The 27,276-nt window shown below is 41.1% G+C and overlaps 1 protein-coding gene across 1 annotated transcript; it reads right to left on the bottom strand.

Annotated features, from left to right (window-relative positions):
- Positions 1-18,285: 18,285 nt before the first annotated feature.
- Positions 18,286-23,915, bottom strand: LOC108717504 (interleukin-17F-like). Its single transcript, XM_018264740.1, has 3 exons — positions 23,880-23,915; positions 20,182-20,270; positions 18,286-18,502 (listed from the first exon to the last, which is right to left on the bottom strand). The coding sequence occupies exons 1-3, from the start codon at positions 23,913-23,915 to the stop codon at positions 18,286-18,288; spliced, it is 342 nt and encodes a 113-aa protein (XP_018120229.1).
- Positions 23,916-27,276: the final 3,361 nt, after the last annotated feature.

Here is a 27,276-nt window from a genome sequence, read left to right as displayed (position 1 = left end):
GGCCTCAAAGCAGGTGCTTATTTTTGAATTCCAGGCTTGGACGCAAGTTTTAGTTGTATAAAAACTAAGTATAGTGCCAAGTAAAGCCTCCTGCAGGCTTCAAGTCCACATAGGAGCTACCAAATAGCCAACCACAGCCCTTATTTTGCATCCCAAGGGACTTTTTCATGCTTGTGTTGCTCCCCAACTCTTTTTACATTTGAATGTAGCTCATGGGTAAAAAAGGTTGGAGACCCCTGGTGTTGGTGAAGGACTTACCTCTCTTTCACCCTTATAGACTGAGCTGTGTCCCATCAGACAAAGGCCGATCAGACTTGCCCATGCTGTATTCTCATTATTACATGGATGTATATAGACATCGACTCCACAGTAATGGAACTGTAGCTTTCTCCATCATGACACTTTATTGTAACTGCAGAATTATCTGGTGATATATAAAAGATGATGGGTAAAAATCAGTGCATTTACAGGAATCACCTACTCAGTGAACTGTAAGAAGTGTGACTTATAGGAATACAGTTAATGCTATTAAATCTACAGAACAATAAAAGTAGGAATGAATACAGTGTATCACAGGCAGAGCGCTCAGAGACTGGCACAGAAGCTCCTGGATGGGTCACGTTTCATTTCATAGTAAGAGGAGTCTAATAACTTGGCACAGAGACAGCAAGAGACCTGAATGCAGAGCTTAATTAGCTCCTGATAACAAAGACCGAGACCTTCCCAACTAGGTCAGTTTGCTCTGATCCAGCCGGTAACTAGTCTGAGCCAAGAGCAGCATCATTTCTCTGGTTACATGGGCAGCCATTAAAGGGATCCTGTCATCGGAAAACATGTTTTTTTCAAAACACATCAGTTAATAGTGCTACTCCAGCAGAATTCTGCACTGAAATCCATTTCTCAAAAGAGCAAACAGATTTTTTTATATTCAATTTTGAAATCTGACATGGGGCTAGACATTTTGTCAATTTCCCAGCTGCCCCATGTCATGTGACTTGTGCCTGCACTTTAGGAGAGAAATGCTTTCTGGCAGGCTGCTGTTTTTCCTTCTCAATGTAACTGAATGTGTCTCAGTGGGACCTGGGTTTTTACTATTGAGCGTTGTTCTTAGATCTACCAGGCAGCTGTTATCTTGTGTTAAGGTGGCCATACACGGGCCGATAAAAGCTGCCGACAGACCATGTCGGTAGTTTATTGGCCCATGTATGGGGCCCCCCGACGGGCTTCACTGATCGAGATCTCGATCGCATCTATTCGTTGATGCGGTCCCGTGATCCGACCGCCCGTTAAGGCATCGTTAGGATCCGATCGTTGGGCCCTAGGATCGTTAGGATCACGTTAGGCATCGTTAGGATCACGATCGGATCAGCCCGATATTGCCCACCTCAAGGTGGGCATATCGGAGGGAGATCCGCTCGTTTGGCGACATTGCCAAACGAGCGGATCTGTCAGTGTATGGGCACCTTTAGGGAGCTGCTATCTGGTTACCTTCCCATTGTTCTTTTGTTTGGCTGCTGGGGGGGAAAAAGGGAGGGGGTGATATCACTCCAACTTGCAGTACAGCAGTAAAGAGTGAATCAAGTTTATCAGAGCACAAGTCACATGACTTGGGGCAGCTGGGAAATTGACAATATGTCTAGCCCCATGTCAGATTTCAAAATTGAATATAAAAACATCTGTTTGCTCTTTTGAGAAATGGATTTCAGTGCAGAATTCTTCTGGAGCAGCACTATTAACTGATTCATTTTGAAAAAAAATTTTTTCCCATGACAGTATCCCTTTAATTATGAATGGAGCAGCCCAACTGTTACCTACTATTTATACACAGTCTACTATTTATTGCAACAAGCAATGTATTCATTTATTTTTAACTGAATAATTAGTGCTTTTTGGCCTTTTTTCCCATCAAAATCTAGGGGCAGAGGTGGATCCCATTATGTGTACATGAATCTGACTTTGCCTACTGTGTGACCCTCACAATTATTGTTTACACTTGCAGGACCTCTGGTGGTTGTACATGTATACTACACGCTACGCATGCTTTAACTCAGTGATCCCCAACCAGTAGCTTGTGAGTAACATGTTGCTCTCCAACCCCTTGGATGTTGCTTCCAGTGGCCTCAAAGCAGGAGCTTATTTTTGAATTCCAGGCTTGGAGGCAAGTTTTGTTTGTATAAAAACCAGGTGTACTGCCAAACAGAGTCTCAATGTAGGTTGACAATCCACATAGGGGCTACTAAATGACCAATCACAGCACTTATTTGCCACCCCAAGAACATTTTTCATGCTAGTGTTGCTCCCCAACTCCTTTTACTTCTGAATGTTGCTCACAGTTTCAAAAGGTTGGGGATCCCTGCTCTAACCAGATACCCCCCGACAGGCTGGAGACACTTTAACAAGAATTACATATCAATTTACGTTTATAAACCAAAAAAAAAACCATACAGACAAGAAAAAAAACTTTGCCTAATGAAATATGATTTTTAAAGGTGAACAACCCTTGGGAACGTTTTTGCCTGCGTTTTCAGATCTCGTCTATTTATGAAAAAATTAGTTGGGTAAAATTCATGTTTTTTCACTTCTTTTAAAATATGCTATTCCAGAGCTGTCAATATTGAGAAGCCACTTCTAGGGGGACTCGTGGTGCGCGGTGAATTTCCCAGTTTGTGACATCACTAGACGTGACATCATGCACAAAACCTCGCCTGAAGCTGCCGAAACTGCTCTACGCACCCGCACTTTGCTCTACTGATGTCACTGAAATGCTCTGTGTATGCGCACGCCCATAGGTGGAGGGTGCTTTGTTTGTGTGGGGAGGCTAAAGGTGGCCATACATGGGCTGACTTAAACCATCAAAAATTTAACTGATGTAAATGGTCCTCTGGTCACTTTTTTTTTATTTAATTCCATCTTTTATTTTTATTTGTTTCTGAGATTTTAGCAATTTTATACAGTTGAACTGCTAACAACTGGCTTCAACTCAGCAGCTCTCTATTAAGTGACCCAAACAGTCTATGCACTTTCTATGCACTTCCTTTAATCAGTTAACACTAAGGAAAAATGCCCCAAGAAGCGCCAAGGCTACGTTTAATTTTGGGTTTAAATCCCCTTTAAAAACTACCAATGGAATCGCTAATTACACTGTAATTTGGCCATTCACATCACATGAAAGGAAGTTTACTTTTAAGAGAACACTTTGTAAGTTCTAGAAAGATTACTTTAAGGGGCAGATTTATCAAGGGTCGAATTTTGAGGGTTCAAAAACCCTCAAATTCGACCCTCGAAGTAAAATCCTTCGAATTCAAATATCGAATTCGAAGGATTTTAGCGCAAAAGGTTTGTTCGAGTGATTACTTTGAGTGATTACTTTGAAATTCTTATATTTTTTGATTCGAACTATTCACTCGAGCTTAGTAAATCTGCCCCTAAGAGTCTTTTCATTTGATCTTTACTTTTTTAATTGTTTTCCTTCTTAACCTGCAAATAAAACAACTCTCTGGTTGCCTTATGTCAATGTCCTGACTACCCACTACAATTTTGGTGTTTTTATTTATCTCTCTGTTTACGCTTTTACTTTCTCATCATCCATTCTGATAAATTTCATAAGAATACTGTCCTCTGTCCAGGTGACAGACCTTACTGCCATATTGTTTGGTGCCAGGGCTGGAACTAGGGACATCAGAAAAGGCACATGCCTAGGACATAATGTTGGGGGACACTTTCAGGCAGACTCTGCTGCAATATTAAACAGACACAGTGCCGGGAGGGGGACTCTAACCCCGACCCTGTCCTAGACAGGCACAAATGCCGGGAAGGGGACTCTAACCCCAACCCAGTGTCAGGCGGGCAGAAGTGCCAGGAAGGGGACTCTAACCCTCAACCCAGTCCCTGAGGCTGTGGAGCCTAGCTACCACACAGACACTCCTGATCCTGTATCAGAATGGGACATGCCCTTGTGAGACTACCCAGTAATCTAACTGTCAATTTACTTGGCGGTGCTACAGACATGAGAGACTTTCAACAAGGAAATGTACTAAACCCACTGAAGCAACCCACTTATCTGGTACCAGAACTGTTGGGTTTGGGTTCTTGACCGCCCTTCAGTTGCCACGCCCATGGAGCTCCTCACTTAGGATCCAGAGATCTCCAGGAGACAAGCAGTGCACCCAGCACCGGATTTACATAGTGGGCGCCCCTAGGCCCACTGTCGTTCATCGCCCCTGTCCCCTTTCTTCGTGCAAATTTTCATTATCTGGACTGGAGCAATAGGGATTGGCGCACTGGAAATTTTAAAAATTATTGTATCTCCTGCGTATCCCCAGTGTTTTTTAATCAATGTGGGTGTGGTTGGGCAGAATGCCGCCCCCTTAAAATCCTGCCGCCCTAGGCCCGGGCCTAGGTGGCCTTTCAACAAATCGGGGCCAGAGTGCACCACACAAGAAATGATGCAGAAATTGTCTGTTTATTAGCATGTAAAGCTAGATTTTATATTCTTTGCATGCCCCCTATAGCCCCTCCTTTAACAGCATATAAGGAGAGAGACAAACAAACAAGCACAGCTTGCAGAATCACAGGAATAGAGCATGTGTTACATTTAGAAGATGCAAACAAGTTACATAGGGTGGGGGAAGCAAGATCAAAGTTACAGAAATAACTAAAGTGCAACAGCTGAAGTTACATACATTTTAAGTAACGTTATGCAGTTTCTACAAGTTGTACAGATAATCTTGAGCAATGGGTTTTGCCCTGCTGCCTGAAATATCACTTAGCCTTGCAATTGCAGTTACAAGCAATTAATCCTGTAATGTAAGAATTTAAAGGTGAAGGCATAAGAACCACGATTTTAAGCATATTCCTACAATACTGAAAGTTAACTCAAAGGTGAAAAACCACTAATGCAGATGATGATGATGATGCAGAGTCCTAGTGGCCAATACAAGGAATTGCAGTTTAAAGTAAAATCAATAAGAGCAGTAAGGTTCATCTCCTAAATCTTTCTTTCTTTCTTTCTTTCTTTCTTTCTTTCTTTCTTTCTTTCTTTCTTTCTTTCTTTCTTTCTTTCTTTCTTTCTTTCTTTCTTTCTTTCTTTCTTTCTTTCTTTCTTTCTTTCCTCTACATGCATGCTTTCATCAGATGTATAAAGTTGCATAGTCAACTCAATACATATAGGCAATGGAGCACGGATAGTGATGCTTCTGTAACCAAAACCTACTGGGGTCTTTTTTTTTTTAGGTTCTGGAGAAAGAGAAGAAGCAGAGAAGGCGGGGAAGAAGAGTCTGACACAGAAGGGGAGGAGCAGACCCAGCCTGATGGGAAGGCCAAGAAGTGAAGGTCGGTTTATATGTTCTAATGGTACAAACTAGGGGCAATAAAGTAAAGCCTATCAATATAATGGGATTTGGTTCACTAATCTGTAGCAATTGGTGCTTTGTAGGAAGAAGCGTCATGCACAAGAAGGGGAGTCTCATGATCCCTATGAGTTTAGTGATACAGAAGATGAAACTCCTATCGGTAAGTCTTTCCTACCAGTTATTTTTCTTAGAAGGTGCCGAGTGCTGACTAAACCAGGTACAGTATTAAGCAAACATCTGGTTACTACTTTTCTTGTTTGAGAGCAAGACTTTACCTAAGGTGACTTTCCCCTGTAAGAAGGTTTTAGCTTTTCTTTAACTGGGCAGCGATTGTCCCTTGCGCTTCTAAGACCCATGTGGGATCCTTATTACTTATACGGACTTAAATGGATAGTTGATGCAGCCAGTTTGAAATTGGCCTTAATATTCTTTTCTTGTCTAGCAGCCAGGCAGGTTTGATTAAGAGACTGCAAGAAGAAAAGGAGATGACTTGTACTGAAAACAACCGTATTGTAGCCTCACACATAGCAATAGTAAGATAGGAGAGGCTCTGCACGTGGGGAACAATTTTGAAACTCTACATCTCCAAGTAAAGTGAGTCAAGAAGCAATGAGTGGATCAGCTGTCTGTGCTGGATTAAAGCATAGGGGCTCCTCAATGGCTGCTATAATCCCCAGCTATTTCCTATATATTATACATTCTTTAAAGGATATAAAATGTAATCACTAAAAAAAAGTGCTTTTCTAAGCACTTCTGCAATGTACATTCATTATTTATTTTCTCTTAATTCCAAGCTATTAAGGGATACACGTACTGTTAATATGAATGAATTTTGTTCCAACAGCGCCACCTGCTGGTCATTTTCCCACCAGTCTGACCAGCAAGTAGTCAAGGAAGTTGTCAGGAGAAAGAAAGAGGCTGATGTTCTTCTGCTTAGGAAAGATGTGAGAAAAGTTTCTAATTTTATTCCTAAGCAGAAGAACATCAGAGCAGCCTCTTTCTCCTGACAACTTCCTTGACTACTTGCTGGTCAGACTGGTGGGAAAATGACCAGCAGGTGGCGCTGTTGTAACAAAATTCATTCATATTTACAGTACATGTATCCCTTAATATCTTGGAATTAAAAATAAATAAATAATGAATGTACATTACAGAAGTGCGTGAAGTAAGTGAAAGTAAAATTGATGAAGGGGCTATTCTAATGTTTACTGATCCATCAGTTACTTGGGATTCCACTGATAACTGTTGCCTGAAAACCTATTCCTTTATCCTCTCCCTATGGGAGTTGGTGGTTTCAACATTTTGCTGCTGGCTCAAGTCTATACTCTCAGTCAGTTGCCTATAGGCTCTAATTCAACTCTGAAAGCTGGTCCAAGTTATAAAATAAGTGGAGGCTCAATTATGCATAAAATATACTGGTGCTAAAAGAGATTATTTTAATACAGTTAATTATATGTAACATGACGACAGATTGCCTTTAAGCAGGACAGTGTTTGCAAATGTTTTTTGGGTTCTTGTTATAATGTACCGGAACCATTATTTCTTTTTTCCCCTCACCAGTTATTGCTGACTGCATTTCCTCTGCCCCACATCTGATTCTTATGAAATTGTTTTAAAAACGATGATTTTAAAATAAAAATGAATCCTAGAGGTTGCGGTTTTTGTCTTGATCTAGTTCATAGCTGAGCTGTGTGCATTACTGTATCAATGACCCCTTTTATACACAAGAACCGCTAAAAGCAATGCAAGGAGGCAAATACTGAAACCTGTGCAGCTTTTATCACTAGTCTCGTGGTTTTACAGACTTCAAAGTAGGTTACGATGTGGCTAAAGGGAAATGAAGTGGAATCTGATGGGCAACTACAGAGTTGTGTTTCCATGCAGAACTGTACTTGTTGCCCTGCATCAGACATGGATGTGTGCTGCCATAGCTTTATAGTTCCTTTTATTAAAGGATAAGTAAACCTTGAGTGTAAAATTGATGAGGGTGCTACTTTAAGCGCTTCTGTAATGTACATTCATTTTCTTTTAATTCCAAGATATTAAGGGATACATGTACTGTTAATATGAATGAATTTTGTTACAACAGCGCCACCTGCTGGTCATTTTCCCACCAGTCTGACCAGCAAGTAGTCAAGGAAGTTGTCAGGAGAAAGAAAGAGACTGATGTTCTTCTGCTTAGGAATAAAATGAGAAACCTCAGATAACTTTTCTCACATCTTTCCTAAGCAGAAGAACATCTGAGCAGCCTCTTTCTTTCTCCTGACAACTTCCTTGACTACTTGCTGGTCAGACTGGTGGGAAAATGACCAGCAGGTGGCTCTGTTGTAACAAAATTCATTCATATTAACAGTACATGTATCCCTTAAAGGAGAAGGAAAGCTACCGAAGCAGTTTATTTGCAATAGATTAGCCAAAGTGCAGTATAACACTGTGGAATGCTTTACCATACCTCCGTGATCTGTAGAAGTTCTTCTTTAGGATAGCAGCTGCCATATTAGCTTGATGTGACATCACTTCCTGCCTGAGTCTCCCTGCTCACTCATAGCTCTGGGCTCAGAAGGGAGGGGAAAATGAAGGGAGAGAGGAGCAAACTGAGCATGCTCAAGCCCTAGCCCTGGAGGTTTAAGCTGAAAACAGGAAGTCTGACACAGAAGCCCATGAGTACACAATAGAAGGAAAGAAATGTGCTGTTTCTTTTGACAGAGGACTTTTATTTCTAAATGACACTGTTTACACTGCAAATAATTCACTCTACAATATAGAGTGCATCTCAGCTCATTTTGCCTTGTCATGTGATTTCAGAAAGAGCCAGCACTTTAGGATGGAACTGCTTTCTGGCAGGCTGTTGTTTCTCCTACTCAATGTAACTGAATGTGTCTCAGTGGGACCTGGATTTTCCTATTGAGTGTTATTCTTAGATCTACCAGGCAGCTGTTATCTTGTGTTAGGGAGCTGCTATCAGGTTACCTTCCCATTGTTCTGTTGTTAGGCTGCTGGGGGGGGGTGATATCACTCCAACTTGCAGTAAAGAGTGACTGAAGTTTATCAGAGCACAAGTCACATGGCTGGGGGCAGCTGGGAAATTGACAAAATGTCTAGCCCCATGTCAGAATTCAAAATTGAATATAAAAAAATCTGTTTGCTCTTTTGAGAAATGGATTTCAGTGCAGAATTCTGCTGGAGCAGCACTATTAACTGATGGGCTTTGAAAAAAAACGTATTTTCCTGGCACCGTATCCCTTGAAAGACTTTACAACTTGACATGCTTTCCCTGCTGTGCCTCCTGGGTCACATTCTGATGGTTCTTATGGAGTGATTAAAAAACTCTAGGTTGGCTAGAGATGCAGCAACCAACCAGCCTGAGACTCAAACTAGGCCTTGGCTTTTCTATTACAGTGGCACATACAGGCCCAATTAATGGTGATTATGGCCGTTCACAACAAAGGCTGTGGCATATTTCAGAAACCACAAATTCAAATGCAGAAAAACCACAAATACCTTAGTATGCTGCAACAGGGGTGATCCCAATTTATTCCGTAGTGCTGCCAGACACTGCAGTTGCAATCAAACGTTTCGGGAACACCTGTCCCTTCCTCAGTAGCCCTGGTTACACAATTAAATGGTTAAGAGAACAGGGGAATGTGGGGAGAGCAGTGACATGTAGGAAGTGCTGAATGGAAAGTGAAAGTAATTGCCTAAGGAATAGAGGAGGGGCAGACAATATTTGATTGACAGCTGAGATTTTTATGAACGTTTTAATAAACAAAAATAATTTAGATTTCATGTTTAATTTGACAAGAACTTTTATTATACAGATTTTTATGTCTGCGGGACAGATCTACTTTAAAGGGCTTGTTGACCTTTAACTTTGACAATGTTATAGAATGGCTCATTCTAAGCAACTTTTTAACTGGTCTTCATTTCTTCTTAGTTATAGTTCTTGAATGATATTCCTTCTTCTGACTCTTTCCAGCTTTCACATGGGGGTCACTGACCCCATCTAAAAAACAAATGCTCTGTAAGGCTACAAATGTATTGTTGTTGTCACTTTTTATTCCTCATCTTTCTATTCATATTCCAGTCTCTTATTCAAATCAGTGCATGGTTGCTAGGGGTTTTTTTTTGGCTCTAGCAACCAGGTGGCTGAAATTTGCAAACTGGAGAGCTGCTGAATAGAAGGCTAAATAGCTCAAAAATGAAAAATAACCAATTGCAAATTGTCTCAGAATATCACTCTCTACATCATACTAAAACAGTAACCCTTTAACAGTTCTGATATCTTTATTATTTTTCTTTTAACCCTAGTGCATACACCTAAAACACCAGGGCAAGAAGAGATGGAAACGGTTTCCTTTGCAAAACCTGCATTGTCTGGTGATAGGTAAGGTCTACTTGATATTTAGGCCATCTTGTTGATAAACTGCCAGTTGTAATGGGCAGTATACATCTGTGTTCAATGGGAGCAACGTAAATTAGACTGTTTTCTTCCTCTCCTATTAATCTAAAAATATTGCTCAGGTATTCATTTTGTTTCAAACACTCTTGCCCCCTCTGTTATCAGGACAGTTTGATTAGAGCTAGTGAGCTCTGTATAAACAAGCCTCTCTGTTCCCCAAGTCACTACCTCAGGCTTATTGATAAACAGAAGTTCACTATACTGGAGGTGCAATTGGGAATGCAAAATTTCGTTTTGCTGCTTTCTAGGGATGCACCGAATCCAGGATTCCGATAAACCCTTGTGCCTGACCGAACTGAATCCTAATTTGCATATGCAAATTAGGGGCCCGGAGGGGAATTGCGTGACTTTCAGTCACAAAACAAGGAAGTATATTTTTGCAGATTAGGCATTCGGTGCATCACAACTGTTTTTTATTGCTACAATTGCTTTGAAGAACAAAGCAGTGGAATACTTTAATCTTACATTTAGGGATGAACCAAATCCACTATTTGCATATAGGGATGGGAAGGGGAAAACATTTTTTACTTCCTTGTTTTGTGACAAAGTCACGGATTTCCCTCCCTGCCCCTAATTTGCATATGCAAATTAGGATTCAGGTTGGGCCGGGCAGAAGGATTTGGCCGAATCCTGCTGAAAAAGGCAGAATCCCGAACCGAATCCTGGATTTGGTGCATCCCTACTTACATTTCTGCACAGGTTAATGGAATGCAATCCCTCTTGCCCCTGTGAGCATGCTGGGAATGTTTCAGTTTATTGGGCAACGTGTGGAATATATATGGTTGATGTGAGTTTTTTTTCTGTTTATTCAGGTTGAAAGCTTTTAAGGTTTCTCTGCTGGATGCCTTTAAATTGGCACATGCTCAGTCCATGGCTATGTCAGCCCTGATGGAGGCCATTAACAAGAACAACGACATGGTTTCTGATAATATTGTGTTCTTAATCTGATTTATTATCCCCCAACCCTACACTTTTATCTCTGAAACGGAGGCAAAAGACTATTGGCCCGGGAACGTTTTACAAAGTTGACTTTTCAGACCTGCCTTTGTAAACACAAATTGGTCTTAATGTTCTGCATTTTAGGAACAAATGTTTACGCATACATTTTATGTACCGTATATACTAGAGTATAAGCCGAGTTTTTAAGCCCCCAAAATATGCTGAAAACCTCGGCTTATACTCGGGTCAAGCGCAAAAACGGCCGCCTAAGAATAGTCACCGGCGCCTAAAAAGAATTGCACCTCCAATGGGAGCAGAAACCCTCAATTTTTTGATTGAAACTTACCAGAAGCTGCTGCATTTCTCACCCTAGGCTTATACTCGAGTCAATAAGCTTTCCCAGTTTTTGGAGGTAAAATTAGGTACCTCGGCTTATACTCGGGACGGCTTATACTCGAGTATATACGGTATGTTTCTATCACAATGTATATATACTTTTACATATGTTTTAAATGTTACAGTTGTGTATGGCAGGATAATGTCTGTATATAGGTTGTATTGTATATGTGGGAGCCACAAGTGGTTTATTACACAAGTACTGCTGCTATTTGGCTTTTATGCATTTTACGTCTGTCCAAAGAGGTAGAAGTGTTTGTTTCCAGTTTTAATAATTGTGCGATAATTTCACATGTACATTGTCGGTGTATTGTTTTCAATTTGCAGCTGGTGCCTTCGTGAAGGTTTGTGCAAAGTCATTTTTACAGTTTTCTGGCTTTCAAACAAAATGTCAGGAGTATAAAGCAGTGAGTAACTTAAGATCCAAAATAAAACTTGTTGATAACAATGTATTACATATATATATATTGTTCCTGGCACTCCAGTTCAGAAAGCCAGAGCAACCTGTACAGTATTTTGCATTTCTCTAGCGACCCTCCTGTGCAGACATTAGGGGTTTTGTCTTGATTCTTTTCTGGAGGCAGGGCAGAGAATTGAAGCTTGGTGAATACTGCTCCCTTCCATTGTGTGTATATATAGTTCATATCCAACTTCTCTCCCCAGTTCTTTGTCCTGCCTCGGAGGTTTTTCATTTTTTCTAAATTCTACTCTTCATATTTTTTTTTTCTTTCATTTTACAGTGTGTGCACACAACACACAGAGCTGGCTTTAGGTGCCTTCTCTACCCTGGAAATGTAGGTACGCAGAGCTACCCTTCTAGGAAATTGGGGACTCTTGAGCACACAAGGGACATGCAGAGCTGTCCTAGAAATGTTAAGGGAAATTTTTTTTTTTTTTTATATTCAATTTTGAAATCTGACATGGGGCTAGACATATTGTCAATTTCCCAGCTGCCCCTGGTCATGTGACTTGTGCTCTGATAGCTTCAGTCACTCTTTACTGCTGTACTGCAAGTTGAAGTGATATCACCCCCCTCCCTTTTCCCCCCCAGCAGCCAAACAAAAGAACAATGGGAAGGTAACCAGATAACCGCTGCCTGGTAGAGCTAAGAACAGCACTCAGTAGTAAAAACCCATGTCCCACTGAGACACATTCAGTTACATTGAGAAGGAAAAACAGCAGCCTGCCAGAAAGTATTTCTCTCCTAAAGTGCAGGCACAAGTCACATGACCAGGGGCAGCTGGGAAATTGACAAAATGTCTAGCCCCATGTCAGATTTCAAAATTGAATATAAAAAAATCTGTTTGCTCTTTTGAGAAATGGATTTCAGTGCAGAATTCTGCTGGAGTAGCATTATTAACTGATTCATTTTGAAAAAATAGACAGCAAATAGACAGCTGGGAAATTGACAAAATGTCTAGCCCCATGTCAGATTTCAAAATTGAATATATAAAAAAAAAAATCTGTTTGCTCTTTTGAGAAATGGATGTCAGTGCAGAATTCTGCTGGTTAACTGATGTGTTTTAGAAAAACAAAAAAAAAAACAAAACATGTTTTTCGATGACAGGATCCCTTTAAGCCAGATAAAGGACCCCTGAGGTGACTGGAGGAGGCATAAGCCTTCCAAACAGCTGCCATTAAGGGTTTAAGAGAAATGCAGAGCTGTCTATTATATAGCTCCAGACTGGCCAAACGGAGTTTTGTACATTGACCTAATCAGTTATTAATCTCCAAAACGTGGTGATTACCTCTAATGCCCGACTTGTTAGCTCAAGGACCCATAAGCATCCCAACTTAACGGTGCTGCGATTGACTACATGGCTCTTGAGATCGACTGGTTAACACAGCAGGGGTTGTCACAGAACGCCATAAACATCTTTCTACAAAGCCATAAGCACTCCTCAACGAGGGTATACCGTAGAATTTGGAGAACTTTTCTAACCTGGTGCAGACAAAGGAATATCTGTTGGGAGGATGACTCCTCGACCGCAGTGGTGGAGTTTCTAACAAATAGGTCCAAAAGGGATTGGGTTGCACAAGTTTCAGCACTTGCTGCTCTAACACGCACCAAATGGGCTGATAACCAGACCTAGACCTCTCTTCAGGGTCTCCCTTGCAACATGGAGTTTACCATTAGTCCTAGTGGGGGCTTCAGCAACCACCCTTTGAACCTCTGGCAACGAGAGCTCAAATGGTTTGTCATTTTACCTTTCTGATAGCTGTCAGCTAAGCGGGTATCCGAGATGCAGGGAGCTCTGGCTCTCCATTAATCATGAAAAAGCCGTTCTCAGAGCTACACCCGGCTTCTTACCAAAAGTGGTGACAGAGCGACACCAGGATATAATCTTACCTTCCTTTTGTCCAAAGCCAGCTAACTACAAGGAGAAGAGACTACAGAAATTGGTCGTGGTACGCACCATCCGCATGTATCTGGGGGGGGGGATTGGCCTGGTACAGACACTCAGACACGCTCCTGATCTATTCCATATACACAGAGGAACAGCCATATTAATGAGGACAATAGCACCTTGGCTAGTGGACACCATTAACAAGGCTTATGGCCACAAGAATTTTCCAGACCATTCAAAGTGAAGGCCCATTCCACAAGGGCACAGATCACATCATGGGCTCTACACAAAATGGCAACAGCAGAACAAAGTCAGGCAGCCACTTGGGTATCACCCAATGTCTTCATTAAGTTTTACAAGTTGAATGTTTTTGCTTCTCAACTGGCCGCTTTTGGCCATAAGTTTTATAGGCTGTGGTGGCATTGTGACTATGTAAACTATCCCAGGAATACTGAATTCTACCCACTAGAGGGACAGCTTTTGTATGTCCCATAACGTCTGTACGTAGTATATTAGAATGGCTAATTTTAAGCTACTTTAGAATTGGTCTTCATTATTTTTAAATAGTTTTTGTAATATTTGCCATCTTCTGACTGTTTTCAGCTTTCATGTGGGGGTTACTGGCCTACCTAAAAAACAAATCGCTCTCTAAGGCTACAGATTTATTGTTATTGCTACTCCTATTCATATTCCAGTCTCTTATTCAGTGCATGGTTTCTAGGGGAATTTGGAAATTGCTGAAATTGCAAACTGGAGAGCCGCTAAATAAAAAGGTACATAACTCAAAAACCACAAATAATGAAAACCAATTGCAAATTGTCTCAGAATATCCCTCTCTACAGTATACGAAAAGTTCATTTAAATGTGAACAACCCCTTTAACCTGCAATAGACCGAAGCAACAGGGACCCAGTTCTGGAGACCACAGACCCGAGTGTGGCTGGTGGGAGTGAGGGATCTGAGCGATGCTCGAATCCAAAGAAACCAGGCTCCATTCTCTGCAGGGACAAGGCGTGCTGCTACTTTTGCTTTGGAGATTTTTTTGGACAGTCTACAAGTTGGAAAATGAAGGCTTTAAGCTGATTGGCTGCTAGTGGCACTCGTGGTTATAAATGATGTCTTCAGTCTTTTTGTGTGTGTAACGTGTGTGTAACTTGTGTCTCCCAGACCTCACACACACACACTGTGGTTATAGGCAGCCGGCTGCTGACGTCACACATAAACAGAGATGTTCTGGCTGTTTAGTTTTCTTTAATAGGCTTCTATTGTCTTTCTGCCAGTTTTTACTGCAGGTAAAGTTGCTGTACTGTGTTAGCCAGTAAAAATCTTACAGGGCAACCGTTTTGAAATAAAAAAAAAATAACAAAAGTGGTATAAAGGTGACTGTCAGTTTTTATAAATGCCACCCTCTATGCCATTGTCTTCTGAGCGCAGGTCAAGTGCCATAAAATGCAGTAAAGCGAGGGGAACTTGGTATAAAACGTGTGAATGCTCTATGTTGAAGTGGATTTGGCCGGAGCCCAGTATAACAGTAGGGGAAGCACCGACTGTCAGTTGCAGTAAAACCTCACTTTCACATTTTCTCGGGGTCTGCTAAAAGTCCTGGCAAATGTAACGTTGGAGGAGGAGTGTTGGTTACCTCTGCTGCACTGCAAATAAACATTTCTGGGTTCTACTGTATATTGCAAGGCCACCAACCAGCCCATCTCTCCTATAGATCCCCTACTTATTCTCACCTAAAGATCCCCTCTCATATACATCCCCTAGATCTCCTCTCATATATATCCCCTAGATCTTCTCTCCTATAGATCCCCTAGATCTCTCCTATAGATCCCCCAGATCTCTCATATATATCCCCTAGATCTCCTCTCCTATAGATCCCCTAGATCTACTCTCCTATAGATCCCCCAGATCTCTCATATATATCCCCTAGATCTCCTCTCCTATAGATCCCCTAGATCTCCTATAGATCTCTCCTATAGATCCCCCAGATCTCTCATATATATCCCCTAGATCTCCTATAGATCCCCTAGATCTCCTCTCCTATAGATCTCTTATAGATCCCCAGATCTCATATATCCCCTAGATCTCCTCTCCTATAGATCCCCTAGATCTCCTCTCCTATAGATCTCCTCTCCTATAGATCCCCCAGATCTTCTCTCATATATATCCCCTAGATCTCCTCTCCTATAGATCCCCCAGATCTCTCATATATATCCCCTAGATCTCCTCTCCTATAGATCCCCTAGATCTCCTCTCCTATAGATCTCCTATATATCCCCTAGATCCCCTATATCTCCTCTCCTATAGATCCCCCAGATCTCATATATATATCCCCTAGATCTCATCTCCTATAGATCCCCTAGATCTCCTCTCCTATAGATCCCCCAGATCTTCTCTCATATATATCCCCTAAATCTCCTCTCCTATAGATCCCCTCGATCTCCTATAGATCTCTCCTATAGATCCCCCAGATCTTCTCTCATATATATCCCCTAGATCTCCTCTCCTATAGATCCCCTAGATCTCCTCTCCTATAGATCTTAATGTACTGGGGAGACACCAAGGGGCACATTTACTAAGGGTCAAAGTGAATTTTCAAACTAAAAAACGTAGAATTTCTAAGTATTTTTTGGGTACTTCGACCATCCAATAGGTCAAATTCAACTTCGATTCGAATTGAAAATACTTTGAATATTCGACCATTCGAAAATCGAAGTACTGTCTCTTTAAAAAACTTTGACACATCGCCACCTTAAACCTGCCGAATTGCTATGTTAGCCTATGTGGACCTCCTAGAACCTATAGCCAAAATTTGGCTAAGTTTTAAAAAGTCAAAGTATTTTTTTGAAAATCGATCGATTAAATCGGTTGATTCAAAAGATTTCTACGATCGATCGAATGATTTTAATTCGTCCGAAAACGGCCAAAAAAATTTGAAAAGTTTGACTGTCGAATTTGGCCAACATAATAGCCAGAACACTACTTCCTGCTTTTCAGCTCTCTAACTCTGAGTTAGTCAGGGACTATAAGGGGGGCCACATGGGACATAACTGTTCAGTGAGTTTGTAATTGATCCTCAGCATTCAGCTCAGATTCAAAAGCAACAGTTATGTCCCATGTGACCTCCCCTCAAGCCACTGATTGGTTCCTGCCTGGTAACCAATCAGTGGAAAGCAAGAGAGCTGAAAAGCAGGAAGTAGTGTTCTGGCTATTATGTTACACATCCAGTCACTCCAGCCTTTATACATTACATTTTTGGCTAACTAACTATATTAGATACATTTTTTATTTTGCACAGTCTATTTATTTACCCAGTTTTATTTTTAAACTGAACTGTTCCTTTTAGGGAAATTTCACACCAGGCAGTTGACTTAATTGCTGTCAGTTCTCTCGTAAAAAAACGAGAGCGAGTGATTTTTGTGTTTATTGCTTTAATTCAATAAATACATTTTTACTTACGTACAGTGGTATCATTATAGGGGTGAAACGTGCTACACTGATTGCCATGTATGTAACAAAGCATTGATGCTATGGGCTGAGTCTTTCTTTATTGCCAATGTACCTTGTTAACAAACAGGGTCCTACGAACAAAGTATTGTTATTGCTACTTCTTATTACTCCTCTTTCTATTCAGGCCTCTCCTATTCCTATTCCAGCCTCTTATTAAAATCAATGCATGGTTGCTATGGGAATTTGGGTCCTAGCAACCAGATGGCTGAAATTACAAACTGGAGAGCTGCTGAATAAAAAGCTAAATAACTCAAAAAACACAAATAATAAAAAATGAAAACCAATTGCAAATTGTCTCAGAATATCCCTCTCTACATCCTACTAAAAGTTAATGTGCTCTGTGACATGGGGATAAATCCAGCATTGTATATAATGTATATTACAAGGTTTTGGTGTAAAATAATACTACAGGTATGGGACCTGTTATCCAGAATGTTTGGGGTCTGGGGTTTTCCAGCTAAACCCGTAATTTGGAGCTCCATACCTTAAGTTTACTAAAACATTTTTAAAGAAAGAGGCTGCTCTGATGTTCTTCTGCTTAGGAAAGATGTGAGAAAAGTTATCTGAGGTTTCTCCTTTTATTCCTAAGCAGAAGAACATCAGCCTCTTTCTCCTGACAACTTCCTTGACTACTTGCTGGTCAGACTGGTGGGAAACTGACCAGCAGGTGGCGCTGTTGTAACAAAATTCATTCATATTAACAGTACATGTATCCCTTAATATCTTGCAATTAAAAGAAAATAAATAATGAATGTACATTGCAGAAGTGCTTAGAATAGACCCCTCATCAATTTTACATTCACTTCTTTTTAAGGTTGCTGGCTTCAACCACCCTACGATGGGAGATCAGAAGATCTGAGACACAATGAGAGACAGGAACTTATTTGGACCAGACATTCGAAGAAAATGGGTTGGGATGATACTGTGTAGCCTCCATTGTTCCAGATAATAAGGTGGATATAGACATCTAGATTTTGTCAGGCCGTTCGGACAACGTTGACCTCGCTGTCTGTGGATGGCACATTGGAGGGACAGTTTGGCCAGTCCTATTGCATCACAGTCCCCCCATTTCTTCTCAGCCAGTGGCCTCTGGCTCTTTCAATAAATGAGAGAATCATTGTAGATATATGAAGACTGAAGAGACAGCCCTTCTGTAAGGTTTAGTCCAACGACAGCTGGAGGTCCAGTGTTGGCAAGGCCTACTTTTTTTTTTCCTTTATTTAATCATTTTTCCAGTTGTAGAGTAAATCTTATTGCATCTCTGGGACCCTCTACTCCCGTCATGGCTTTACCTCTATGATTTCTGGATGGACACACGTGCAGCCTACAGTCAGTATCACGGTTTGTAGAGTGTACAAGTTACCCTTTATTTTCCTGAGCACCAGGATTTGTCTCTGTATTGGAACAGCGTTGAGGGTTCTCTCATACCCCACGCAGTGGTTAGAACAGGTGACGTTGTGCAGTTTGGAGGGGATCCTCTCATTGTCCTTGATGAGCCTGCGGGAAAAGGAAGATGGAAATTATTTTCCCTTTATTGCATTTATTTTCTTCTTTATGACCTTTCGTTATGGTAGAGTCGACTTTAATAAAGAGCCAGCAATTAAAGGATAAGTGAACCTTAAAAATAAGTGAATGTAAAATTTATAAGGGGCTATTCTAAGCACTTCTGCAATGCACATTCATGATTTATTTTATATTCCAAGATATTAAGGGATACATGTAGGGGCACATTTACTTGGGGACGAATATCGAGGGTTAATTAACCCTCGATATTCGACAGTCGAAGTTAAATCCTTCGAATATCGAAGTCGAAGGATTTACCGCAATTCGTTCGATCGAACGATCGAAGGAATTAAATCCATTTTAATCCATCGATCGAACGATTTTCCTTCCACCAAAAATTTGTTAGAAAGCTTATAGGGACCTTCCCCATAGGCTAACATTGAGGTTCGGTAGGTTTTACTTGGCGAATTAGGGGGTCGAAGTTTTTTTTAAAGAGACAGTACTTCGACTATCGAATAGTCGATAGATTTTTAGTTCGAATCGTTCGATTCGAAGTCGTAGTCGAAGAAGCCAAAAAAAATCATTCGAAGTTTTTTTTATTCTATTCCTTCACTGAAACTAAGTAAATGTGCCCTAGAGTTAATATGAATGAATTTTGTTACAACAGCGCCACCTGCTGGTCAGTTTCCCACCAGTCTGACCAGCAAGTAGTCAAGGAAGTTGTCAGGAGAAAGAAAGAGGCTGCTCTGATGTTCTTAGGAAAGATGTGAGAAAGGTTTCTAATTTTATTCCTAAGCAGAAGAACATCAGCCTCTTTCTTTCTCCTGACAACTTCCTTGACTACTTGCTGGTCAGACTGGTGGGAAACTGACCAGCAGGTGGCGCTGTTGTAACAAAATTCATTCATATTAACAGCACATGTATCCCTTAAAATCTTGCAATTAAAAGAAAATAAATAATGAATGTAAATGACAAAAGTGCTTAGAATAGCCCCCTCATCAATTTTACATTCACTTATTTTTAAGGTTTACTTATCCTTTAATATATTATAGCGACGCTATTTGCAGCAATAGCAATGCTAAGGCTTATAGGGTAAGTACAGGTTTGGGATCCGTTATCCAGAAAGCTTCGAATTACAGAAAAGCCGTCTCCCATAGACTCAATTATAGTCAAATAATCCAAATTTTTTAAAAACGATTTTCTTTTTTCAAACTGTCCCTTGTAATTGATCCCGACTAAGATATAATTAATTCTTATTGGAGGCAAAACCAGCCTATTGGGTTTATTTAATGTTTATATGATTTTCTAGTAGACTTAAGGCATGAAGATCCACATTACAGAAAGATGCATTATCTGGAAACCCTCACGTCCTGAGCATTCTGGATAACAGGTCCCATAATTGTAATAAAACAGTCGCTTGTACTTGATCCCAACTAAGATATAATTAATCCTTATTGGAGGCAAAACCAGCCTATTGGGTTTAATTCATGTTTATATGATTTTCTAGTAGACTTAAGGTATGAATATCTAAATTACAGAAAGTTTCTGGAAACATTCTGGATAACAGGTCCCATATCTGTACTATACTTCATTCCTGTTTGTTGCAGGAAATTTATTGGTGTTGGATTGGAGGCCGAAGCTTCCCACCAGCCTTGATTAAAATAAGAACTTACTCGTAGTCCCAGGGAACAATGGAACGATTCTCGATGTTTCTGGTTTTGTACAGCGGTGACTCTGGAACTCCCGGATTATTAATATCAATCTTTACAAGAATACAATGTTCACACTCCTTATTTTGGGGCTGTTTGCTTTTTCTTTTCCCACCTCTGTCCTTTTTCTTTTTTAAGAAAGGTGTTGTGTCGCCTGCGTCTGTTGGATTTATAATCAGCACAAGGACGACAAGTGCCAGCGCCTAGACACAAGCACAAGAAGATGAATAGGGATTTTAATTCATTCATTAAATAAGATTAAAAGGGCAGATTTTAACTTGAGCGAACAAAAATGTACATTTTACAGGTAAAAGAACACAATTTCCATCGACGTCAGCATTAACGTAATATCAAGTTTCAGTAGCCTCCCTGGCAACCAATCAGAACAGCAGACTAGTGAATGCTACCTGCGAATTGGTTACTATGGGTTAAAAAATATAGCAAATGAACCCAAAATCTCACAGATATTGATGGGTGTTGGAAACAGTATTAGCTGTGTAGGAGTTTCCTCCCACTGCAAAACAAGTCATTTATGTGAGATTATGCCATTTTCATGAGAATTAGTCCATCGGGCGGAGGGTAGAAGGGCTGATTTTCAAGTATAGGCGCTGAATTTAAAGAAGCAGTAACACCAATAAATAAAAGCATTTTAAAGTGACTAAAATATAATGCACCGTTGCTATGCATTAGTAAAAGATATGTGTCTGCTTTAGAAAGACTACTATAGTTTAAATAAACAGGCTACTGTTTAGCCATGGGGGCAGTCATACAAGCTAAAATAGGAGAAAAGGGACAGGATACTTAGCAGATAGCAGATAAACTCTGTAATAGAATACAAAGGGATTTTGCAGAGTGCATCTGCTACGTAACCTGTGCTTTGAATGGCTGCCCCCATGGCTACACAGCAGCTTGTTTATATAAACTATAGTAGTACTTATCTGTTATCTACTGTGTATCCTGTGCTTGAATGGCTGCCCCCATGGCTACACAGCAGCTTGTTTATATAAACTATAGTAGTACTTATCTGTTATCTACTGTGTATCCTGTGCTTGAATGGCTGCCCCCATGGCTACACAGCAGCTTGTTTATATAAACTATAGTAGTACTTATCTGTTATCTACTGTGTGTCCTGTGCCTGAATGGCTGACCCCATGGCTATACAGCAGCTTGTTTATATAAACTATAGTAGTACTTATCTGTTATCTACTACGTGTCCTGTGCCTGAATTGCTGCCCCCATGGCTACACAGCAGCTTGTTTATATAAACTATAGTAGTACTTATCTGTTATCTACTGTGTATCCTGTGCTTGAATGGCTGCCCCCATGGCTACACAGCAGCTTGTTTATATAAACTATAGTAGTATTTATCTGTTATCTACTGTGTATCCTGTGCTTGAATGGCTGCCCCCGTGGCTACACAGCAGCTTGTTTATATAAACTTTATTAGTACTTATTATATGGAAATGTATATACTGTACGGTCCTTGTACATATATTTGTATTTTCATACGTTTGAGACCCCTGTTGAAGTCCAGCATTGGCTCAGGTTCATATGTTCATCCCCAAGTTTCTCAATACTTATTATACACATTTTGCCCATCTATGGACAGCAGGAACAAGGGTTTGGGGATGGAGCAATCTTAAAAAAAAGAGGCACAAATATTATATGGAATCAGAAAAACAAGAAAATAGACCACTCCAGCTCACCAATCATCCCTTCATGCAGGTGCTCCATCAACAGTGTCCCCACTGTAAGTATAGCAAAAACTCCACAGACTGATGGCACTTCTGGATAAGTTTATTGGGAAAAAACTGCTGTAGGCCGCCTAACGCGTTTCGGGATTGTATCCCCTAATCATAGGCCTATGATTAAGGGATACAATCCTGAAATGCGTTAGGCGGCCTAGAGCAGTTTTTTTTTCCCAATAAACGTATCCAGAAGTGCCGTCAGTCTGTGGAGTTTTTGCCACAAATATTATATTCAAACTGCTCCGCTTTAAGCACGACTGCTGCCTAATCTGCCTACCTCTAGGTCTGGCCCTTGCCTGTGCTTTCATGTAATTCTCAGGGCTGGCCAGGGCTGGTGGGGGGTCCAGATTGAAGTCTTGTTAGGGTGATATTTGGAACAAAAAAAAAGAGGTTGTGGCTTTACTGACAAGTTGCACTGTTGAGTTGGTTAGTGGGAACAGTGAGAAAGCAGAAGTCTTAAATATATTTTCCACTGGCAGCGGCACACAGAAAACGGTTTTGGCACCAATTTTTTCAAGTAACTCAAACAAGCAAGGTGATAAATTGACCATCATTGGCTCCTTTGAGAATTACATGAAAGCACAGGCAAGGGCCAGACCTAGAGGTAGGCAGATTAGGCAGCAGTCGTGTTTAAAGCGGAGCAGTTTGAATATAGTATTTGTGCCCTTTTTTTTTAAGTTTGCTCCATCCCCAAACCCTTGTTCCCGCTGTCCAGAGATGGGCAAAATGTGTATAATAAGTATTGAGAAACTTGGGGATGAACATATTGCTATGAGCCAAGGGGGAACCTGATCCAATGCTGGACTTCAACAGAGGGCTCAAACTTATGAAAATACAAATATATGTACAAGGACCCTACAGTATATACATTTCCATATAATTCACCTTATTTTGCATTTCTTTGAAGCATTGTAGCTGTTATGTCTGGATTACTAGGTTACAATTATGTTTTTCAAAAGGATGGAGCTCGGGTGAAATGGGTGGAATTTTATGCAACACAAGAGATAAATGAATTTCACTTCTACATCAAATAAAACATTTTCACGTGTACTGGATAGAAAATGTCAGAGCCACAAGTAAATAGTTTTCATTCCTTTGTGATTCTCAGAGGACATTAATTCACAAAATGGTTGTAGGACTTTTGATGGCCTCCAGGACATCACAAGGCCTCAACAGACTGCTTTGTACATCATCTTTGGAATAACCATATTTGCCCCATTATGTGCAAGGATGTTGATAGCGCCAATACATAAGTGATTTTCAAACCGTAGGTCTGTGGCCCTTGCCTAGGGGAGCCATAAGTAGTGGAATGGAAGCCGAGCCTGAAGGCCAGTGAGGGTGAAATTTAGGTGGAGTTCGTATTTGCTCTCCTAGATACTCCCACAACTTAATTAGGATGAAGTCTGGGTTGTAGACTTATTTGCTGCCCTGAACGATATTGGAACTTCTGTTGACTGGCTGAACTACTATAAACTTGATGTTTGCCAAGGGGCCCTGCAGTCTTTTCTACATCAATGGATGGGGGTTGAATAAATAAAGACTGAAAACCTCTACAATATCTGATGTAGCCAGAGATATCCTAAAAACTATTTCCATATGGCCTCAGGAGCAAACTTCTCTTTGGACAGAACGGGTTGGTTTTAGGGTGGTAGTTGAAGGTCAACAGCTGAAAGGTCTCAGGTTGCCTATCCCCGAACTATATAATCCACAGCCCAATTCCTCAGCCTTGCAGTGCCACCCTCCCCATCTCTATGAATATGCACGACAAAAAAGATATACACATCAAGTGACCCATGACTTCCATCTGAAACATCCATCAACTCAAATGAGAAGAACCCTATTCATATATTTCTGGACACGGTGGTTTCATATTTCAAGAAATATATTTCAATAAAAACTCTCCATTAGCCTTACCTGCCCCAGGAGGAGCCTCTTGCTCAGCTTTGCCATTTGTTATATTGGAGGACTCAACATAAACTTGATCCTGTGACAAGGTTTGGCCCACACACAACCTGGAGGTGACTTATAAGAGCCTGCGAGACCCCTCCCTCCCATTTCCCAGACATATTTACTGCATCTAAGGTGTAATACCAAGACCAGTATTATTAGCAAAAAAAGACTTTGCAGCTTTTCCACACATACCTCAGAAATACCACAACAAGAACATCTTACTTTGCACAAACTTTTCAACTTTCATTTTAACTACAAACAAGATAAATGCTGTCTGATCAGACAATGGAAATGTGGTTATAAGCATTCATTTATATATAATGATAAGCTACTGTCCTTTGTGGGACCCTAATTGCCATTAGTGTAAGAATTTGGACATTTGACTTATGACAGATAAAGTTTATATTTGTATAATAGGGAGAGATGGTGTCTATAGTAACAGTGGATAATAGTCTCTGGGAAGGGAGTGTGACTGTGGGATAGCAGGTATAGTAGGGAGAGATTGTGTCTATAGTAACAGTGAATAATAGTCTCTGGGAAGGGAGTGTGACTGTGGGATAGCAGGTATAGTAGGGAGAGATGGTCCCTATAGTAACAGTGGATAATAGTCTCTGGGAAGGGAGTGTGACTGTGGGATAGCAGGTATAGTAGGGAGAGATGGTGCCTATAGTAACAGTGGATAATGGTCTCTGGGAAGGGAGTGTGACTGTGGGATAGCAGGTATAGTAGGGAGAGATGGTGTCTATAGTAACAGTGGATAATAGTCTCTGGGAAGGGAGTGTGACTGTGGGATAGCAGGTATAGTAGGGAGAGATTGTGTCTATAGTAACAGTGAATAATAGTCTCTGGGAAGGGAGTGTGACTGTGGGATAGCAGGTATAGTAGGGAGAGATGGTCCCTATAGTAACAGTGGATAATAGTCTCTGGGAAGGGAGTGTGACTGTGGGATAGCAGGTATAGTAGGGAGAGATGGTCCCTATAGTAACAGTGGGATAATAGTCTCTGGGAAGGGAGTGTGACTGTGGGATAGCAGGTATAGTAGGGAGAGATGGTCCCTATAGTAACAGTGGGATAATAGTCTCTGGGAAGGGAGTGTGACTGTGGGATAGCAGGTATAGTAGGGAGAGATTGTGTCTATAGTTACATAGTTACATAGTTACATAGTTAAATTGGGTTGAAAAAAGACAAAGTCCATCAAGTTCAACCCCTCCAAATGAAAACCCAGCATCCCTACACACACCCCTCCCTACTTTTAATTAAAATTCTATATACCCATACCTATATTAACTATAGAGTTTAGTATCACAATAGCCTTTAATATTATGTCTGTCCAAAAAATCATCCAAGCCATTCTTAAAGGCATTAACTGAATCAGCCATCACAACATCACCCGGCAGTGCATTCCACAACCTCACTGTCCTGACTGTGAAGAACCCTCTACGTTGCTTCAAATGAAAGTTCTTTTCTTCTAGTCTAAAGGGGTGGCCTCTGGGTGGATAATAGTCTCTGGGAAGGGAGTGTGACTGTGGGATAGCAGGTATAGTAGGGAGAGATGGTGCCTATAGTAACAGTGGATAATAGTCTCTGGGAAGGGAGTGTGACTGTGGGATAGCAGGTATAAGTAGGGAGAGATGTGTGCCTATAGTAACAGTGGTAATAGTTCTGGGAAGGGAGTGATGTGGATGCGTGTAGGGATAGCAGGTATAGTAGGGGAGAGATGTGATGTCTAAAGTACAGTGGATAAGTAGTCTCTGGGAAGGGAGTGTGACTGTGGGATAGCAGGTATAGTAGGGAGAGATGGTGCCTATAGTAACAGTGGATAATAGTCTCGTGGGAAGGGAGTTGTTGACTGTGGGATAGCAGGAGTATAGTAGGGAGAGATGGTGTCTATAGTAACAGTGGGATAATAGTCTTGGGAAGGGAGTGTGACTGTGGGATAGCAGGTATAGTAGGAGAGATGGTGCTATAGTAACAGTGGGAATATAGTCTCTGGAAGGGAGTGTGACTGTGGGATAAGCAGGTATAGTAGGAGAAGATGTGCTGTAGGTAACAGTGGATAATAGTCTCTGGAGGGAGTGGTACTGTGGGATAGAGGTATAGTAGGGGAGATGGTGCTATAGTAACAAGTGGATAATAGTCTCTGGGAAGGGAGTGTGATGTGGGATAGCAGGTTAGTAGGGAGAGATGTGCTATAGTAACAGTGGTAATAGTCTCTGGGAAGGGAGTGTGACTGTGGGATAGCAGGTATAGTAAGGGAGAGATGGTGTCTATAGTAAAGTGGGATAATAGTCTCTGGGAAGGGAGTGTGACTGTGGGATAGCAGGTATAGTAGGGAGAGATGTGCTAAAGTAAAGTGGATAATAGTCTCTGGAAGGGAGTGTGACTGTGGGGATAGCAGGTATAGTAGGGAGAGATGGTGCATAGTAACAGTGGATAATAGTCTCTGGGAAGGGAGTGTGACTGTGGGATAGCAGGTATAGTAGGGAGAGATGGTGCCTATAGTAACAGTGGATAATAGTCTCTGGGAAGGGAGTGTGACTGTGGGATACAGGTATAGTAGGGAGAGATGGTGTCTATAGTAAAGTGGGATAATAGTCTCTGGGAAGGGAGTGTGACTGTGGGATAGCAGGTATAGTAGGCGAGAGATGGTGCCTATAGTAACGTGGATAATAGTCCTGGAAGGGAGTGTGACTGTGGATAGCAGGTATAGTAGGGAGAGATGGTGTCTATAGTAACAGTGGATAATATCTTGGGAAGGGAGTGTGCTGTGGGATAGCAGGTATAGTAGGGAGAGATGGTGTCTATAGTAACAGTGGATAATAGCTCTGGGAAGGGAGTGTGACTGTGGGATAGCAGGTATAGTAGGGAGAGATGGTGCTATAGTAACAGTGGTAATAGTCTCTGGAAGGGAGTGTGATGTGGGATAGCAGGTATAGTAGGGAGAGATGGTCTATAGTAACGTGGTAATAGCTCTGGGAAGGAGTGTGATGTGGATAGCAGGTATAGTAGGAGAGATGGTGCTATAGTAACAGTGGATAATAGCTCTGGGAAGGAGTGTGATGTGGAGAGGTATGTGGGAGAGATGGTCTATAGTACATGGTAATGTCTCTGGGAAGGAGTGTGACTGTGGGATAGCAGGTATAGTAGGGAGAGATGGTGTATAGTAAAGTGGATAATAGTCTCTGGAAGGAGTGTGACTTGGATAGGTATAGTAGGAGGATGGTGCTAAGTACAGTGGATATGTCTTGGGAAGGGAGTGTGACTGTGGGATAGCAGATAGTAGGAGAGATGGTATAGTAAATGGTAATAGTCTCTGGAGGGAGTGTACTGTGGGATGAGGTATAGTAGGAGAGATGGTGTA

The sequence above is a fragment of the Xenopus laevis genome, chromosome 5S, assembly GCF_017654675.1.
Source record: "Xenopus laevis strain J_2021 chromosome 5S, Xenopus_laevis_v10.1, whole genome shotgun sequence".
In the NCBI taxonomy this organism is placed as follows: domain Eukaryota; kingdom Metazoa; phylum Chordata; class Amphibia; order Anura; family Pipidae; genus Xenopus; species Xenopus laevis.
Note: the sequence above shows the minus strand (reverse complement) of the source record. Positions and strands in the feature narration are given on the sequence as shown.

What these genes read in the sequence shown, in the direction of transcription:
- LOC108717504 (XM_018264740.1), bottom strand. Translation starts at nt 23,915, where the DNA reads ATGGCAAAGCTGAGCAAGAGGCTCCTCCTGGGGCAG. An exon ending in AGAGGCTCCTCCTGGGGCAG is followed by an intron (nt 20,271 to 23,879) that starts GTAAGGCTAATG and finishes ATTCTTGTAAAG; the next exon opens with ATTGATATTAATAATCCGGG. An exon ending in ATTGTTCCCTGGGACTACGA is followed by an intron (nt 18,503 to 20,181) that starts GTAAGTTCTTAT and finishes CTTTTCCCGCAG; the next exon opens with GCTCATCAAGGACAATGAGA.